Here is a 19,470-nt window from a genome sequence, read left to right on the forward strand (position 1 = left end):
TATTATTATTAGTATTGTCACACTAATAGCCGTACTGATATGTAGGCTTAACTTATTCTTAGAATTATCTGTCCGTAGTATTAGGCCTATGTCCTTTTAGAATTTCTGTCTTACTTTTATGTTTAAATTTTTAAATTTTATTGTTTATAGTGGTTAAATTTAAGAGAGGGCCGTGAGGTCTAATTTCGCCACAAATGTAAGTCAGGAATAAATAAATAAATAAATAAATACATAAATAAATAAATAAATAAATAAATAAATAAATAAATAAATAAATAAATAAATAAATAAATAAATAAATATTTCGAACTGTTTCTCGAGAGGGGACTTGCTAGACTCGTGCAACTCCCTGAGACCGATACCGGCGAGCATGTTACCTGATGCTATGCAGGGTTACGAAGCATTAGTACAGCGAACGACCAAAGATAGTTGGATTTAACATGTTTTCGAATATTTGTTAGATTTATTAAACTGAATAATTAGAAGAAAAGACGACAAATGAAGTGCAAAATTATTGGGAGTTGTGCAACACTGCAACAATACCACGCACAGCCCCTGATAATCACCACACACACACACACACACACACACACACACACACACACACACACACACACACACACACACACATGGGTGTCAACTAGAAGGAACTGCATCGAGTGTCTCTGAAGGCCACACGGCATCAATATAAAGCACACTAACACGTAAATCCAAAAAGGGTTGGCGTCAGGAAGGGCATCTGGTCATAAACCTGGGTTGACCACAGATAACTGGGAAAAGCAGTTATCACATCTGTCGGTAAATATTCCACCACGAGGCAGGACAGAGCCGGGATCGAACTGCCATTTTGGGCATAGAAAGCATCCTAGATGCTCAACCCGGTATAACACAAAACATAATTATTTTCTTAAGAAAGTCCATAGCTCGGGATGAGGTATACTTCAGTACGAGAGGGCGCTCAGTTTTTGTCTCAGGTAGTGTACATTTTTCATGAGAAATTCTTAAGTTTATAAGTTGACCACTATGTCTCAGTCCTGTAAAACGTGGCGCAAGAATGGGAAAAGGATAAGATTGAGGAAAAAAGTGGCCGTGGCTTTATGATACATACCCAGCATTTGTCTGGTGTGCAAATTGGAAACCACGGAAAAACATCTTCAGCCGATGGTGGGGTTCGAACCCACTATCTTCTGAATGCAAGCATACAGCTACATGACCCAAATTGTGCAGCCAAATCTGTTGGCGCACGTCCATTTATTGATAACTTAGTTTTCTAATATGTAATCGTAACATCACTTCTATGAGTTGCAAATACAAAACAAAAACAAAACAAAAAAAAGCGTTCTCCTAATACTGTCTTGAAACAAACAGAAGAACAAACAGATCGAAGTTACGCAGACAACAGAATGTTAAGTACTATGAAAGAATACATTTTAAGAAATACAGAGAGGCGAGAGGAATAAAGAAGCACCTTCAAGCACCTTACTAATTTCAAGGATAATACTATATGTATTTTCTAGTAGTAAAGAAAGTTTTGTAGAAACTGCTTTTCCAGGTGCCCCTAGAAGGTGAGCCATATTTTCTGTCAGGCCTCGTACGTACTGTACTGATGTCAGCAGTGGCAACTTCTGCATGCATCATACTCTTAGTAGGTACTCTGACAAAATGTACCTGTATGCCCATGCTAGGTCTTCTTGCATGTTTTTACTGCAAAATTCCTCCTTGTGCAAGTTACACACAATTGCTTGACTGAAAGTCAAAACTATCAATCACCTGCATAAAACATAATAAAAATCATAACACAATATTCCAAGTTTCCGTCAGTTAGTTCTCTATCTCTTTAGGAAAAGTGCCAGTGAAGGCAATTTTAATTGTCAGTGGAAATATTAACGGAAGGAAAATGTATAAACCTTAGAAAATATGAAGCAATATGAAGATTTTCACGAAATATACCATTTTTTGTAAAATGTTATGAAATATGAATTCTTCTTGGCGTGCACTACCATCTAAACTTCGCCAAACATAAATATCCTACTTTCCAGAGCGCTAGCAGCCATGGTTCACTATATGAAATGTTATATTGTTCCTGTCCCTAGAAATAACAAATAAAATCTTACTTCATTGTAGCTGATTCCTGAGTAACTACCCAGAGTAATGGTAAAAATGATACAGTTCACTTCTCGGAGCTGACAAATCAGCGGTTTGATTGAGTTATTTGTGGTGAATTTGTTCGTTTGGGTCACTACAAAGTCCTTGGATTACTCTACCTTAAGACTGAGGGCAAGGCTAGAGTATGAGGGCAGCGGAGCATAAGGGAATGATGAGTGTTACAGAGTCAGCCCATGTTCCTCTTGCCTTCCAGCCGAATTGCGTCACACTGAGTTCTTTGCACCCTGAATGTGAAATTGTAGGACACTCTCGGAAAGAAAAATATAGAACAAGAATCCAAACCTTACATAGTAATTCTGACCACTTGGGAATAGCTCCGGTGGTGTTGACTGTTATTTTAGGGAATGAAACAATGTAAATTTCAACTCAAGAATCATTTTATAAAATGCATTTCGAAAAAAGGACGAACGGAAGTTCACAGATATATAATTTTAAACATCATAAAGCTTCCGTAGGTGAAATGCTTGTTTTCTTTCTCAGTTTAGCAATTGTCTGTCTGTTAGGTCATCAGCCCAGAGGCTGATTGAATCCTTAAATAGCTCCACCAAAGGCTATGCAGCTCTAGGAAAACCACAAAACCAATGGCAGCACCAAAATGAGGCATATTAGGCAAGGCGAGGAGTGAGGTAGTTCGCCATTGCTTTCCTCACTGGACCAGAAGGTGCCATTGCAGCACGTGTGACCCTATGACCGACACCTTTCGTAACACTCAGACACTATTTGTGCTCCGAATGTCATTACTCAGCACCACCCATAACCCCAGTAGCTTCCATATTGCCACAGCCATGGACGAGACTGGGACTTCGGTGGAAGCTACACTTTGCTCTGGCCTGTGCCAAGAGACGGATACAAAAGTACTGTATCCATCAAGAGCTGACAGCAGGCTGGTTTAGCAATTATTATTATTATTATTATTATTATTATTATTATTATTATTATTATTATTATTATTATTATTATTATTATTATTATTATTATTATTTCTTCTTTCTTAATCTGTTTACCCTCCAGGGTTGGTTTTTCCCTCGGACTCAACGGGGGATCCCACCTCTACCGCCTCAAGGGCAGTGTCCTGGAGAATGAGATTTTGGGTCGCGGGGTACCATTGCGAGGAGGACCAGTACCTCGCCCAGATGGTCTCATCTGATTTGCTGAACATGGGCTTGTGGTGGGATGGGAAGATCGTAAGGGATAGAAAAGGAAGTGGGAAGGAACCGTTCGTGGCCTTAAGTTAGGTACAATCCCGGCATTCGCATGAATGATAAGTGAGAAACCACAGGAAACCACTTCGAGGATGGCTGAGGAGGGAATCGAACCCCCCTCTACTCATTTGAACTCCCGAGGCTGAGTGGACCCCGTGCCAGCCCTCGAACCACTATTCAAATTTCGTGGCAAAGCCGCGAATCGAACCCGGGCTTTCGGGGGTGGCAGCTAATCACACTAACCACTACACGATAGAGGTGGATGAAAATTAGCCTTTCCAAGCCTAAAGTGATGTCAGTAGGTAATAAACCTAAGAGAATTGAATATCAGGTTGGGTGTAAATGCTGGAACAGGTAGACCATTTCAAGTAATTTACTTAGGATATGTATTCTTTTTGTTGCTATTTGCTTTACGTCGCACCGACACAGATAGGTCTTATGGCGACGATGGGACAGGAGAGTTCTGGGAGTGGGAAGGAGTAGACCATGGCCTTGATTAAGGTATAGGCCTATCCCCAGCATTATTTCGTGTGAAAGCACGGAATAACACCTTCAGGTGGCTGCCGACAGTGCGGTTCGAACCCACTACCTCCCGAATGCAAACGACAGCTACGTGAACTGAACCGATCAGCCACTCATTCGGTAGATGTGTATCGTCCCAGGATGGAAGTATAGAAGTGGTACTGAATCAAGGTGCAGCAAAGTTAATGCAGTCAGCTCCAGGACGAAACTATCTTATTTGCCTTCCGGGCTGAGTGGCTCAGACGGTTGAGGTGCCGGCATTCGGACCCCAGCTAGGCCCATAGGCGAACACTCAAATGTCAATATAGCGCCACTTCCTTCCAGTCCTACAAATGCCCTGTTAAGGATTCAGTGAAAGAAAAATGCATATCTGCGGTCTTCAATGTCAGGCTCCAAGACTAATGGTTAGCGTGCTGGCCTTTGGTCACAGGGGTCCCGGGCTCGATTCCCGGCAGGGTCAAGAATTTTAACCATTATTGGTTAATTTCGCTGGCACGGGGGCTGGGTGTATGTGTCGTCTTCATCATAATTTCATCCTCATCACGACGCGCAGGTCGCCTACGGGAGTCAAAACAAAAGACTTGCATCTGGCGAGCAGAACATGTCCTCGGACACTCCCTGCACTAAAAGCCATACGCCATTTCATTTCAGCGTTCTTCAATGATTTTTTCAAGTTTGAAACACATCACTAACTGTACTTTCATAGCAATTTGCAAATTGGGAAGACCCTTTGTCCTCTCGTGTCTCTCATTAAACCAGCATGAATAATTCCCGAAATGTGTGCTAGCGAGGGAAATGCCAATTGTGAAAATCACATAGATTTCAGCTTTGCATTACGTCGTTAGAACACTGCTTAGGAAAATAGGATACATACCAGGTGTATGCATAAGTCTTTTCCGGTTTCACTTAAGAAAGGGCGCCAGCGAACAGTACGCAGCGTATGAATTTGACACATACGTCAGTTTGTTCGCCTGACATTAGACCACCAACACACACAAGTTGAGTCCGCCAAACACTAGCGTCTGTGTTGTATCGTTCAGTGATCATGTCGACGTTTGTGCCTGAAAAAGAACATTTGCATCACGCATTGCTTTTCTTTTTTAATCAGAAGGAAAGGCTGTGGAAAGTCATCGTTTGCTGGTACAAACATATGGTGAACACGCTCCATAGATTAGAGCATGTGAGACATGGTTTCGACAATTTAAACGTGGCGATTTAGACAGTGCGCACTCTGGACTCAAACTCAACAGTATTTGGCACAAGCATTAAATGTGCCACAAGAAACAATCAGAAGACGTTTACGAGCAATGAAGATAAATAAACTAGATAAATGGGTCTAATACGATTCGTTTGAACGGCAAATGGAAAATCACAAAGCCACTTGTGAAATGCTGCTTCAACGCCACGAGTTGTGACGGGTGACGAAAAAATGGATTTATTTCTAAAACCCGAAGCGGAGAAAATTGTGGCTGTCACCTGGCGAAGCCGGTCTTTCAACACCAAGGCAAGAAGTCCATGTTTTGTGTCTGGTGGGACCAGAGCGGTATTGTGTATTATGAACTCTTGAAGCCCGGCGAAACAATTAACGCACAACGCTGTCGCCAACAAATGATTAATTTAAATCACGCATTGATCGAAAGACGTCCGGAATGGGCCAGAAGGCATGGCAATGTGATTTTGTTACACGACAATGCGCCGTCTCACACACAAAAAAACCAGTGAAAGACACTTTGAAATCGCTTGGATGGGACTTCCTTCCTTCCGCACCCGCCGTACTCCGCAAGCGCTCGCAGAGCAGCACTTCAGCAAAGGACAAGCAGTTTTTCTGGCATGGTATTCATAATTTACTTGAAAGATGGGCGAAGTGTGTAGAAACCAATGGCCAATATTTTGAATAAACAAAACATGAATTTCCTTTGAAAATTACGAGTTTTCTTTACCACAAAAAACCGGCAAGAACTTACGCATACACCTGGTAACGGTGAGACTAGATCACGTGCCTACAAATGTTCAAATCAAATCAAAATCTCTTTATTTACAAATGAGGTGTCTACCTCGGTGGCAAATGCTACACTAAAATACATTATTGTCAAGCATTAAATTTTAAATTAACAAGAGAAGAAGAAAATTTTCCTAGAATACAATATTATACAATTTACGCTAACAATCTTTTCTGTTAAACACACAGCTCATCCTTAATAAATTTATATTGTTTACGAAATTCTACGTATAAATATCTCCTGTACTTACTAACATAGTCAACTCATATACATTATGTGGAATTACTTCAAATAATACTATACAACTGGTATGAGATTAAAATTTACATTGCATTTATTTACTTATTTATTTTTTACTCATTTTGTAACCTAAGTAGCATAACGACCTGCTGCGTTTTAACCAGAGCCCCTTTTGCCACCACATTTCAGAGTTCCTGAAGGGCCTTCACAGCTACCGTAGCGGTCCCAGGGCCCTCGAAGTCCCCACTGTACTTCACCCCTACAGGCAGTCCCCTACTTCAGCTGTCCAAACTCCTTAGACCAGGGGATGGAATTAATTTATTCACACACATTTTTTTTATTTACAATAACCTGCACTGGTCGAATGCCCTCTAACACTTCATTTATTTTCTCTGTTGCTGTTTATTCTCTTCTTGAATATCTGTACAGATTTTGGAAAAGGATCAAACACTACCCCTGGTAAACTGTTCCACTCCTTCACGCCCTTCCCAATGAATGAAAATTTACCCCAATCGCTTCTGCTAAAATTCCTTCTAATTTTATATTTGTGGTCAGTCCTGCCGATATGATTATTTTCCAACTGAAGCCCCTCACGGATATCTCCCCATGCTTCTCCTGTATAGGCTCTATATAATCCTATAAATCTAGTTTTCTCCCTTCTCTTACTTAAAGTTTCCCACCCAAGTTCCTTTAACATTTCTGATACACTACTCTATCTCCTGAAATCCCCTGTTACAAATCTTGCTGCTTTCCTCTGAACACTACCTATTTCCTTTATTAGGTATTCTTGGTGAGGTTCCCAAACACTGTTTGCATATTCCAATAATGGACGAACCATACTTAAGTAACTTTACTCTTTTAATTATTTGTTGTAGCCTCATTATGACATGTAATGATCTGTTCCAACTTATAGTGGAGCCATTGCGCTTGTTTACAGAGAGTGATGTTTTGGCATCAGTGAATGTTATCCATTGTTGGATATTAGATATTGAATAGGTGTAAAACAAAGTTTTATTATTCTCCTTTCGATTTATTTTCTTTGCGGGATCCAAAATAAGAATAGTCTCTTGCAATATTGGAGACCTAGTCAGAACCTTGAGCTAAGTCAAGGGATGGCTGGTCACACATCTAAAACTCTATTCTACATGCGACAGGCTGGGTCAGTTTCTATCCTGTCTTCCAGCAGCCAACAGTATGCGGTCACCTACCCAAGTAGTGACCATTCTAATGTTACCTAACTTCGGAGATCTCTCGGGACCTGGTTTCAAGAATACATTTTCCCTGTTGTAATCTGCTTTACGTCGCACCGACACAGATAGTTCTTACGGCGACGATGGGATAGGAAAGGGCTAGGAATGGAAGGAAGCGTCCATAGCCTTAATTAAGGTAGAGCCCCAGCATTTTCCTGGTGTTGAAATGGGAAACCACGGAAAGTCGTCTTCAGGGCTGCCGACAGTAGGGTTCGAACCCGCTATCTCCTGAATACAAGCTCACAGCTGCGCGCCGCTAACCGCACGGCCAACTCGCTCGGTTCAAGACTGCTACGCCATTGGCTATATAAAAGGTAAACTATACATTTATTGTGTTTTAATTTCAACACAAATTGATTTGCTAATGCGGATTTCTTAGGAATACCAAAACCTTCTTAAATGGGGAGTTTGTGGCCTTATTTGTATGATATAATGTACACAGGCAGTACACCGAAAAAAAAATAAGTAGGTAGGAGCTTGTAGTTCTGCGATCTAGTTTGGCTGCTCTCCAGACGTGCAGTGACTCCTTGCGGTGCGCCTTCCAGTTCCCGAGACTTGATCTAGATATACTAGGATGACAACATAAGAATGCGTGATCTCGATACATAATATTCTCTAGCAAAATGAAAGCTCTTGATTGACCCATATTTTCATTTTCGCTCCTAGTAGTCTACAACCGAAATGTGCAGCTTTTTTGGTTTGTATCAACAATGAATCAAGCTCCTAACAGCTCTCAGGTCGAAGAAATACATTTTTATTTCGTTTGGGCTAGGGGCATATTCGGAATCATTACCCTCCTTGAGCTCAGGCGGCTAGAGTGATTTCGCGTTAATTTTTACTCTTATTTGTCACTGAGCCCGGCAACGTGGGCACATAAGGTAAGCGCTCTACCATCTGATCTACTCAGCCCGGCGTCAGTAGATTTACCGGCACATAAAGGAACTTTTGTGGGACAAAATTCTGGCAACTCAGCGTCTCTGAGAACTGTAAAAGTAGTTAGTAAGACGTACAACAAATAGTAAGTTATTTACTACTACTTTTTTATTATGAACTGCTGCACAGCTCAGTTGGATAGGAACTTCCTCCAGTACTCAAGGTTGCGGGGCCGAATCCTGGTGCAGTCAGTTGACATTGAAAATTTTATCCGGTGTCGCATTTCGCAACATTTGTGTACGTTAAAGGTTAAGTTTAAGTTAATGAAAGTAGTTCTATAACTTGTTTGTAAATAACCTCTGAATGGTATCAGAAGAACACTAAGCCTGATCTCCATTTTTGAAGTTTTCATTGATAAATTCACCCTGAACCATCTGAAAAGTGGAGGCCTCTACTACCCGTAACCTACCGAGTGGCCGTGTGGTTTGGGTCACGCAGCTGTCAGCTTGCTTTCGGGAGATAGTGGGTTCGAACCCCACTGTCGGCAGCACTGAAGATGGTTTTCCGTGGTTTCCCATTTTCACACCAGGCAAATGCTGGGTCTGTACCTTAATTAAGGCCACGGTAGTTTCCCTCCCACTCCTAGCTCTTTCCCATCGCATCGTCTCCATAACACCTATCTGTGTCAGTGCGACGTACAGCAAATTGTAAAAAATAAAATAAATATCGGTAACATGAATTGTGAGTGGGATGGAGTGGTTAGCTGTAATATGGAAATTATTTCACTTATAATAATAATAATAATAATAATAATAATAATAATAATAATAATGACTTTACATGTTACTGGTTCCGATGGAGCTCATTGATTCTTTAGCAGTGATCGTTATGAGTTTCCAAGTTGTAGGTGTGTACGATTCTAGACAGAAGAATTGAGCAGACTCTTGTCTGGTATGGAAGAAGCTGCAAGATAAAATACGGACAATATCGTTACCGATACTGCGCATGAAATTGGACTGGAATTGTCAGTGGACAAAATCGATAGATCCCATAGGGTTCGGAAAGTTCAAAAATGACCAGTATCAGTATCAAAGTTCATATACCTCCTCCCGAGTGGTGGTTTTTTATAATAAAAGAATTTATCTTACTCCCTATTATACGTTTATTCAATACACACTTTGCCAATAAACTTTTGTAAACCGGGCGAGTTGGCCGTGCGGTTAGAGTCGCGCAGCTATGAGCTTGCATCCGGGAGATAGTGGGTTCAAATCCCACTGTCGGCAGCCCTGAAGATGGTTTTCCGTGGTTTCCTATTTTCACACCAGGCAATAATTAATTAAGGCCACGGCCACGGCCGCTTCCTTCCCACTCCTAGGCCTTCCCTATCCCATCGTCACCATAAGAACTATCTGTGTCGGCGCGACGTAAAGCAAAAAGAAAAAAAAAGACTTTTGTAAACTGTACCGATCTCCCGTGACATGAAAACTAAGGTTCTAGAAAATCAAAAGTCTCTGAAAACAGCTATTGCAATCTCAGCAAGTGAAGTCTCACAAAAACAGCTACTACACTATACTACATGAATTGAATCCATAAATATCATGCCATATATCATCTATCACAATGTGGAGAAGGCAGTGATATTGGACAGCTGTCATATAATCAGAAAATTCCTAAATACCGATCAAGCCAGAAATACTTCTTTTGAGTATCAACGTGTCCAACTTCGCGGCTAACTAATTAGCAAGCTGGCCTTTGGCCCAAAGGTTCCCGGATTCGATTCCCGGCCTGTTGGGGGATTTTAACTTTCTTTGGTTAGTCGTTGGTTTGTCTGGCTCCGAGATTGGGTGTTACTGCTGTCTTCAACGTTAAATTTCGTCCTATCGTCCTAGGTGGGGCCCCATTGTTATAGACGCACAAGTTGCCCGTTGGCGTCAGCTCAAAAGACTTGCACCAGGCCTCTCCGGTCACCACATATTATTATTATTATTATTATTATTATTATTATTATTATTATTATTATTATTATCATTAATTGACATGACAATTATCTCAAAATCTTTATCAGTGATTGTTTCCCACTTTGACGAGACCATACCAAGAATACAATAGATGCAGGATAGCGGATCAACAGCATCTCTGGCTCAGTGTCCACCAACCGTTTGCCGGGTGACCGAAAGAGAGTTGAACATTCTGCAAGAGGCTGCCGATGATTTTCAGCCTTAAAGAAACATTTGTTCCCAGTAACTAGTTTGGCTCTGAGATGCGCCAGGATCTTGGATAAAATGAAATGGCGTATGGCTTTTAGTGCCGAGAGTGTCCGAGGACAAGTTCGGCTCGCCAGATGCAGGTCTTTGGACTTGACACCCGTAGGCGACCTGCGCGTCGTTATGAGGATGAAATGTTAATGAAGACGACACATACACCCAGCCCCCGAGTCAGCGGAATTAACCAATTATGGTTAAAATTCCCGACCATGCCGGGAATCGAACCCGGGACTCCTGTGACCAAAGGCCAACACGCTCACCATTTAGCCATGGAGCGGGACAGGATCTTAGATGAATCTGTGTTACAGTTAATGTATAAAACATGACCACCTCTATCTGGGTTTTCGTAGCTTTTCTTCTCTGATAAAAGAAAAAGAAGAAAGAATGTTGAATGTAAACGTTATCGACCTAAATACAGTTTCTAAAGTCATATTAGGTCTATGTAGGTTACGTGAAACAGTTCTTACCACTACACATTGTTCGAGTTGTGGCGTTCGCCCTGAGGCGATGTGCAACTCATTTATTTGATCTTTTTATTGGTCGATCAGAGCTGTCTTCATTGTAGCCAGCTGTCCTGCTTTAACCTCCAGTAGAATAAGTTGGATGATACATGGAATTAAGTGGAGGACAGGAAAGTGTTTCATGGCAGTCAGGGAGTGAGCTCCGGTGCAATGATGATAGATAATAAAACACGTCCTAATTTCATAGAGAGTTTTTCAAAATGAGCTCAATGGAAATGTTTTTACGTGTTTTGGTGCACTCTTCTCAGAAATTACTTAAGATAAGTGTCTGGTTTTGTGTTTGGTATTGCTAACCCTGTAGTTTTATTCATAATGAATGAAGAGAGATTTATCAAAACCTTGATTTTACCATTTTAGAATGGCCGAAACTTTGCATTTTATGAGGGAAAGAAATAATTAAGTTCTTTAATTTTTTAATAGCCCAAGTAATTTATTATAAGAAAAATTACAAATTAATTTTGTCAATCTCCGTGTTCTTAACTTTTCAGAAAAACTTGAGGGCTTTTCAGCAGAACTTTATAATCTAAGTGCACCTAACTAGCAAACTGTGTAAGTTAAAATTATATTCGTTCAGCAAAGACCCTGAACGAAGTTAGGCTCTGTTACATTATATTTATCATTATTGTTATTTTGCTTAGAAAGAATTGCTCATTGCATGTTGTGATTTTTAAAACCCTAATGCAAATGGAAGTAGGCCTACATGAAATTGAATTTTTAAAGGCTCAGGATCACCAACCATCTGGAAGATAATCGAAACCACGTGTCTTAAAGTTGGACATTCTGCAAGAGGCTTACGATAATTTTCAGCCTTGAAGAAACATGCGTTCCCAGTAACTATTTTGATTGTCACTGTTCTGAGACATACCCTAGGTTCCCTATATCCAAATGTTCAGTGGCGCATCCCTTCTCGCTTTTACCGAAACACACGCTACACTGTCACTTCTCTGGATACTATCACTGATCCAGTTATTTGACAATATTCACTCCCTCATAAGGAATTGGAGGCGATAATCTCATTGTTCCTAGCTTCTAAAATAAAGTAGCGACAGCACTCTGATATGTGTCATGTGGTCGCGTCAATAAATGCTTGTGGTCGAGGTGTTATATATTTCTACTGTAACTTTGTTCTTAACTTTTTGTTTTAGGAAAGAGTATTTTGTAGACATGGCAGCGCCGAGGTTGTTCATCATACTGGTTGCCTCTTACATCGTAGCTGTTCATTCGTCACCACATGAAATGGAACCTCGCAAGGTTGAGTCCAGTGCTGAATTCCTTGAATCTGTTATAACACATCTGAAGAAGGAAAGGAAACCCCCGAATGAGAGTCAGACTCTGAATCGTATTTCAACATCTGGGAGTAAGGCTGCTGAATCTCCTCCACAAGACCAGGAAACATCGCAGTATAAAATTATGGGGCCAACACCAGTTCCAGCTCATGTAAGTACGCCGCACAGTTCCCCGGGTAGCGGGTGTGATGCACAGCATTCAGGCTGCAGACCAAGATTGGAGAAGTGGTTTATTTTCAGTATCTTTGCTGTCTGAAATTCTTATTTTCTTAATTTGTTGTTGTGAACATGTTAAAGCCATTTTATCTGAATTTAAGGGACATTTCTAGTTTAAAATTACGTTTGAAGATATTTGTCTACAATTGAATGAATTAATGCCTTCGTCCAACACCTATGGAAGTGCAGTTGAGAGACGACAATTATTAATCGAAAACCAGAATTTACATGCAGTTGTGAAACTTGGAGATTTTTTAGTTTCTCGCCCAGTTAATCTCTGGTTACATACATACATACATACATACATACATACATACATACATACATACATACATACATACATACATACATACATACATACATACATATATCGACGGTCGGCAAGCAATACCCCGCATCTCATGACGCTGTTCCTATCCATTATTTTCCTTAAGACTGGTCACGCCTCCCAGCCACACATGGATATGCAGTCCATGAGAACAATGTTCGTTGAGTTCATTTTCCTATGCTAACATGTAACGGAAAATGAACCTTATTGTACCGTACTGTAGGAAAGTATATTTTCATGAAGTATTCACTCATTCCTACAGTATACTGCATTTAAGGTTCATTTTCCTTTACTCATTAACATAGGAAACTGAACACAACGAACGTTGTTCTGATGGACTGTTCATCCATTTGTGGCTGGGAGGCGTGACCAGTCTTAAGGAACATAATGGACAGGAAGAGCATTGTGGGATACAAGGTATTGCTCGCGCACCGTCGACATACATACATACATACATACATACATACATACATACACAGTTATTACAGATTGGTATGCCTTTCAGCATTCAGTCTGCAAGTCTCTGTGAATTAACTAAATGCCTCCACATACACCTTTATTTACAGCTAGCTCTGTGGCCTCGTTGAAGTTCTACACCTCTTGTTAAACATTACCCATCACTGCATTGGTCTCCATCCACTTCTGATACCCTCAATGTAACCTATCATCCTCCACTCGCCTCACATAATCCCACTACTGAAGCCTGTTTGCACGTACAGCTTCATCCACCGAGTTTATTCCTACTGTTATCTTTTATCTTCTCAACTGAAGTACTCTCCTGCCCTGATACCCTCGAGTTTGTACAGCAATCGTCTGGTTGGTGAGATATACGATTAATATTTACAGCGCTCTGTGTCTTCTCGTGAGGGCTAGAATATGTTTGTTCTTCCATTCTCAGTGAAACATTCTTGTCAACTTTTAAAACTTCCTTCTCGCGTACTATCTGTTTCTTCAAATGGCCCTAACCTTTATCCTAAGAGACTCTGTAACCACCAGACTTTATTTGACGTGCTTCTTCCAACACTTACTTAGACGTATCTAGTTATTTAATTCACCAGTTCTTTGGCTTCGTGGCTGAGTGGTGGCGCACTGACATTTGGTTTAAGGGGTTTCGGGTTCGATGGGATGTTAACCGCGGATGGTTAATTTCCGCGTGTCGAGGACAACGTGTTCGTGTTATAGGTACAGTCTTACATGACTGTTGATATCGTGCTCACGGTCATGAGACCTCCAGTTTTACGTGGAATCAGAATCATAGGGACATGGCTCTTCATTTCTAAAATTCCACATGCATTGACAGGGGTTCGAATCACGGCCGCCTTTGTTAGAAGCCAATGTTCATGCCATTCGGCTGTCACGCCCTTAAAACCTATTATTATTATTATTATTATTATTATTATTATTATTATTATTATTATTATTATTATTATTATTATTATTGAGCGTGCCAGTTCTGAGAATGGTTTTCTGTAGTTCCCCATTTCCACTTCATGGCGAAAGCCGGGGAAGTCCCAATTTATGTGCCATAACCGATTCCCTCCACCTCCTTATCCAATTTCATTCGTCATCATTCATTTAATCTTCATTAGCTCAGCAACTGAGGTTGGCGTCAGGAAGGGCATCCGCCCGTAAAACAAGTTTTCAATTTAATCTCACCTCATCCCCGACCCCGTAGCAGGAAACGGGACTGAGTGGTTGATATGTATACAGACATTGAACTTGCCAGCTCAGGGGTTTAATTCTGGACTAAGGGCTGGAGCTTCGTGAACCCAACTGAGGAACAGTCTGATATAAACGGCTCCGGACCCAGTCACGAATGTCAAGCAATACGGCTGAAGCTATCGTAACGCTGACCATGTGGCACTCCAATATTTGTAGGCCATCTGGCTGGGCAGCAGTCCTTGTGGCAGGCCAGGGTCTTCCATGGGCTCTACGTGCCATGGGTTCGTTCAGTGTACACAGTTGGTTATGGCGTTTTCTATATCCTGTAGTGTCTTCACTTTCTTATATAATTCATTTTTCGATCTTTGCGGATCAACCTGCCATTATAGTCCCAGTCTGCTAGAACAATTTTACTCCAGGCAGTCCGTAACCTTCATGAATATTTTGCTTTTTGCATCGGTCTGCCAAGTGCAGAATTTCACCACCTTTGTCTCCGTGCATCCCCAACCAGCAGACAATCCTTGTAATTACGTCACATTTAGTACACACTGCTTCACAAAGCGAAGAACCCTTGCAATTGGACGTCAGCACGGTACCTTCATTAATTAGAAGAAAATCTACTTACAATTTGATCTCTTCTGGGACATTCCTGCTCCTTCCTTCTTATTTCTACTCGAGCGTAGTGGCCTTCGGTTCAGAGGTCCCCGAGTGTGTTACACGATCAGCGCAGGGATTTTAACCACGTTTGGTTAATTTCTCTAGCTCGGTGACTGGGTGTTTGTTGTAGTCTTAATACACATCCTCATCTATACACAACATATCATACTGATAAACATCACAAGAACAAGCAATAGTGAACACTTCCTTCCACAAAGTGTTAGCGTCAGGAAGGACATCCGGCCATAAAACTGGGCTCGATAGACATTCGTGCCGATCCTAGATGACTAGGGAAAGACCAGGAAAGAAAAAGAAGGTGCATACAAGAATAACAGTCAAAAAGAAAAAGATGAAAAGAATCACTGTTTTGTTCTGTGGAGAAACGACGAAGAAGCCAGAAGAATTATTTGAAAATTCTGTGGAATTCTTTCTCTCTCTCTCTATTGTAAGTTTAGATTCTGTATCAAGTTATTTGACTCTGACTCGGACTGTCTTTCATAGTTCCATAAAACAAGGCTGACACATGTGAGTTTCCATTCTGTTCTGAAAATGCGTCCGAGAACAGAGCTACTTCTGGAGGTAATGCAGTCATTTATTTGTAGACACAGGTCTCGGTACTGTTAGCATAGGCATATGAAATGTCCAATGTCTTGTAAAATGCCACAGATGAATTGAGAAAGTGAGTTGGTAGACAATGTGGAAAATTAAATTACTGTCAGTTTTTACCATCTGCTTATCCTCGTCTTTTACTTTACTTGCGTTATCTGCTTCAGCATGGTAAACATTTCTCTCGTCTTCAATTTGGATTCTCTCTGTTTCGTCATGGATTGTGTTCATCTTCATCATCATCATCATCATCATCATCATCTGTTTACCCTCAAGGTTCGGTTTTTCCCTCGGACTTAGCGAGGGATCCCACCTCTACCGCCTCAAGGGCAGTGTCCTGGAGCTTCAGACTCTTGGTCGGGGATACAACTGGGGAGTATGACCAGTAACTCGCCCAGGCGGCCTCACCTGCTATGCTGAACAGGGGCCTTGTGGAGGGATGGGAAGATTGGAAGGGATAGGCAAGGAAGAGGGAAGGAAGCGGCCGTGGCCTTAAGTTAGGTACCATCCCGGCATTCGCCTGGAGGAGAAGTGGGAAACCACGGAAAACCACTTCCAGGATGGCTGAGGTGGGAATCGAACCCACCTCTACTCAGTTGACCTCCCGAGGCTGAGTGGACCCCGTTCCAGCCCTCGGGAATCGAACCCGGGCCTCCGGGGGTGGCAGCTAATCACGCTAACCACTACACCACAGAGGCGGACTGTGTTCATCTTGTTTGCCAAATTATCACATTTATGACGTGTCTTTCCTTAGTTCTTTAAAGGAAACACTCAGGTTATGGAATTCTCCTTCAAAAATGGGCCATGAAAATGCCTGGTATATTTTTGCAAAATAGCCGGTGCATTGCCTGCAGGTTGAGATGAGATGAACAGGAAAGGAGATAGTATGACCTTGAATTTTCACACTTGTCTGTTCACGATGCTTGATAGCTGAACGATCATGTCATCACTTACTTGTTCGGCTGCGCTCTTCATTTCTACCGGTTCGTTAATTTTGGTAGAATACAGAAATAAAGTCTTAAATTGTATAATTGGTGGTAACATTGGTAGAAAGGAACTACCGAGCTCGATAGCTGCAATCGCTTAAGTGCGGCCAGTATCAAGTATTCAGGAGATAGTGGGTTCGAACCCCACTGTCGGCAGCCCTGAAGATGGTTTTCCGTTGTGTACCATTTTCACACCAGGCAAATGCTGGGACTGTACCTTAATTAAGGCCACGGCCGCTTCCTTCTCATTCCTAGCCCTTTCCTATCCCATCGTCGCTATAAGACCTATCTGTGTCGGTGCGACGTAAAACAAATAGCAAAAAAAGATTGTGTGTTAATAACGGAAACGTTTCTTTTTTACACATCTAGCGTCCTCTTCCGCGACGTAGCAGTAGATTTCTTACCCGGAGGCCCCGGGTTCGATTCCCGTCCGTGTCAGGGATTTTTACCTGTATATGAGGGCTGGTTCGAGGTCCACTCAGCCTACGTGAATACCATTGAGGAGCTATCTGACGGTGAGATAGCGGCCCTGGTCTAGAAAGCCAAGAATAATGGCCGAGAGGATTCGTCGTGCTGACCACACGACACCTCGTAATCTGCAGACCTTCGGACTGAGCAGTGGTCGTTTGGTAAATTCCTACATAAACTCCATTGGTATTGCTGGCGTTCCATCGTATTTCATTCCGTTTCCAGAGTCGTATCTGGACTGTCAAATGGAAATGGAGGTGGTCGATGACGTCCATATTTGGACCCTTAAAACAACAATCGTCCGCCTCTGTGGTGTAGTGGTTAGCGTGATCAGCTGCCAACCCCGGAGGTCCGGGTTCGATTCCCGGCTCTGCCACGAAATTTGAAAAGTGGTACGCGGGCTGGAACGGGGTCCACTCAGCCTCGGGAGGTCAACTGAGTAGAGGTGGGTTCGATTCCCACCTCAGCCATCCTGGAAGTGGTTTTCCGTGGTTTCCCACTTCTCCTCCAGGCGAATGCCGGGATGGTACCTAACTTAAGGCTACGGCCGCTTCCTTCCCTCGTCCTTGCCTGTCCCATCCAATCTTCCCATTCCTCCCCAAGGCCCCTGTTCAGCATAGCAGGTGAGGCCGCCTGGGCGAGGTACTGGTCATCCTCCCCAGTTGTATCCCCCGACCCAAGAGTCTGAAGCTCCAAGACACTGCCCTTCAGGCGGTAGAGGTGGGATCCCTCGCTGAGCCCGAGGGAAAACCGACCCTGGAGGGAAAAACTGATTAAGAAGAAGAAGAAAACAATCATCAAAGGAAATGGAAGTCTGTCACTTCTGCAGGCCACTAAATGTTGTAAACGCGTTACCTGATGGTCTTTAAGCCGTTGCAGTTTAAAGTTCAGTAGACCTATACAGAATGAACCGAAATTCGCGCACTCGGGCGTCGCAGCGCGACTACTCACATGCCAGCAATACAAAAATGTATCTCACAAAAGTTCGTCCTGCGAGTATATCCGGCAGAAAAAGGACGTTGAACAGTGGCAATCTGGCAACACTGTAACCACATGTAGGGTAACTACCTCTGTCAGCACATATTAGTTGTGCTGTACAGTTGGTGCAGTGGATAGAGTTTTGGGTTTGCATGCAGGAGGTCGAGGGGTCGATGCTAGGTTGAGGCGTAATGTTTTTTATTTCGTAAATTAGTCCAGATGTATCTGGCACCTTAATCGTCAACAGCGGGTCCTCTAGAAACCATTTGAACTTATATACTACGATCCTAGAAATGGACGAACAATCGTTTTCATTGGTCAGCTTTGAAAGAAGCCCTTTCCACGTCGTGGGCGTGAATTTATTCGCTTTTGACGATTAAGATGCCAGATTCCATACCACCAGGACTACATTTACGAAATAAAATATATACGCCTCAACCCACGATCGAACCCACAATCTCGTGCATGCAAACCCATCTCTCTATCCACTGCACCAACTGCGTAACACGACTAATATGTGCTGACAGAGGTAGTTGCCCTACAAGTGGTTGCAGTGTTGCCAGATTGCCACTCTTCAACGTTCTTTTTCTGCCGGATATACTCGCAGGACGAACTTTTGTGAGAGATATTTTTTTATTGCTGGCATGTGAGGAGTCGCGTTCCGACGCCCGAGTGCGCGAATTTCGGTTCACCTTATATATACAAGCCCAGGACCATACTTCATAGACACCTGCGAAGCACGTCTGCAGTGTGCTAGTAGCCGGTGGAGGTGACATCATCATCATCATCATCATCATCATCTGTTTACCCTCCAGGGTCGGCTTTTCCCTCGGACACAGCGAGGGATCCCACCTCTACCGCCTCATGGGCAGTATCCTGGAGCTTCAGACTCTTGGTCGGGGATACAACTGGGGAGAATGACCAGTACCTCGCCCAGGCGGCCTCACCTGCTATGCTGAACAGGGGCCTTGTGGAGGGATGGGAAGATTGGAAGGGATATGCAAGGAAGAGGGAAGGAAGCGGCCGTGGCCTGATGTTAGGTACCATCCCGGCATTCGCCTGGAGGAGAAGTGGGAAACCACGGAAAACCACTTCCAGGATGGCTGAGGTGGGAATCGAACCCACCTCTACTCAGTTGACCTCCCGAGGCTGAGTGGACCCCGTTCCAGCCCTCATACCACTTTTCAAATTTCGTGGCAGAGCCGGGATAAGGGTTATTCTGCCCGAATGCAGGTCCGAACCTCC

General features: G+C 42.6%; 1 protein-coding gene across 1 annotated transcript in view; it reads left to right on the forward strand.

Annotated features, from left to right (window-relative positions):
- The window catches only part of LOC136862815 (uncharacterized), a 107,304-nt gene that overhangs the window by 56,233 nt on the left and 31,601 nt on the right, over positions 1 to 19,470 (forward strand). The window contains exon 2 of the mRNA XM_067139077.2: positions 12,184 to 12,475. Within this exon, the coding sequence (XP_066995178.2) occupies positions 12,203 to 12,475 (273 nt within the window). The 5' untranslated portion in view covers positions 12,184 to 12,202. The remainder of the gene's footprint in view (positions 1 to 12,183; positions 12,476 to 19,470) is intronic.

The sequence above is a fragment of the Anabrus simplex genome, chromosome 2 (genome assembly GCF_040414725.1).
Source record: "Anabrus simplex isolate iqAnaSimp1 chromosome 2, ASM4041472v1, whole genome shotgun sequence".
Lineage (NCBI taxonomy): Eukaryota > Metazoa > Arthropoda > Insecta > Orthoptera > Tettigoniidae > Anabrus > Anabrus simplex.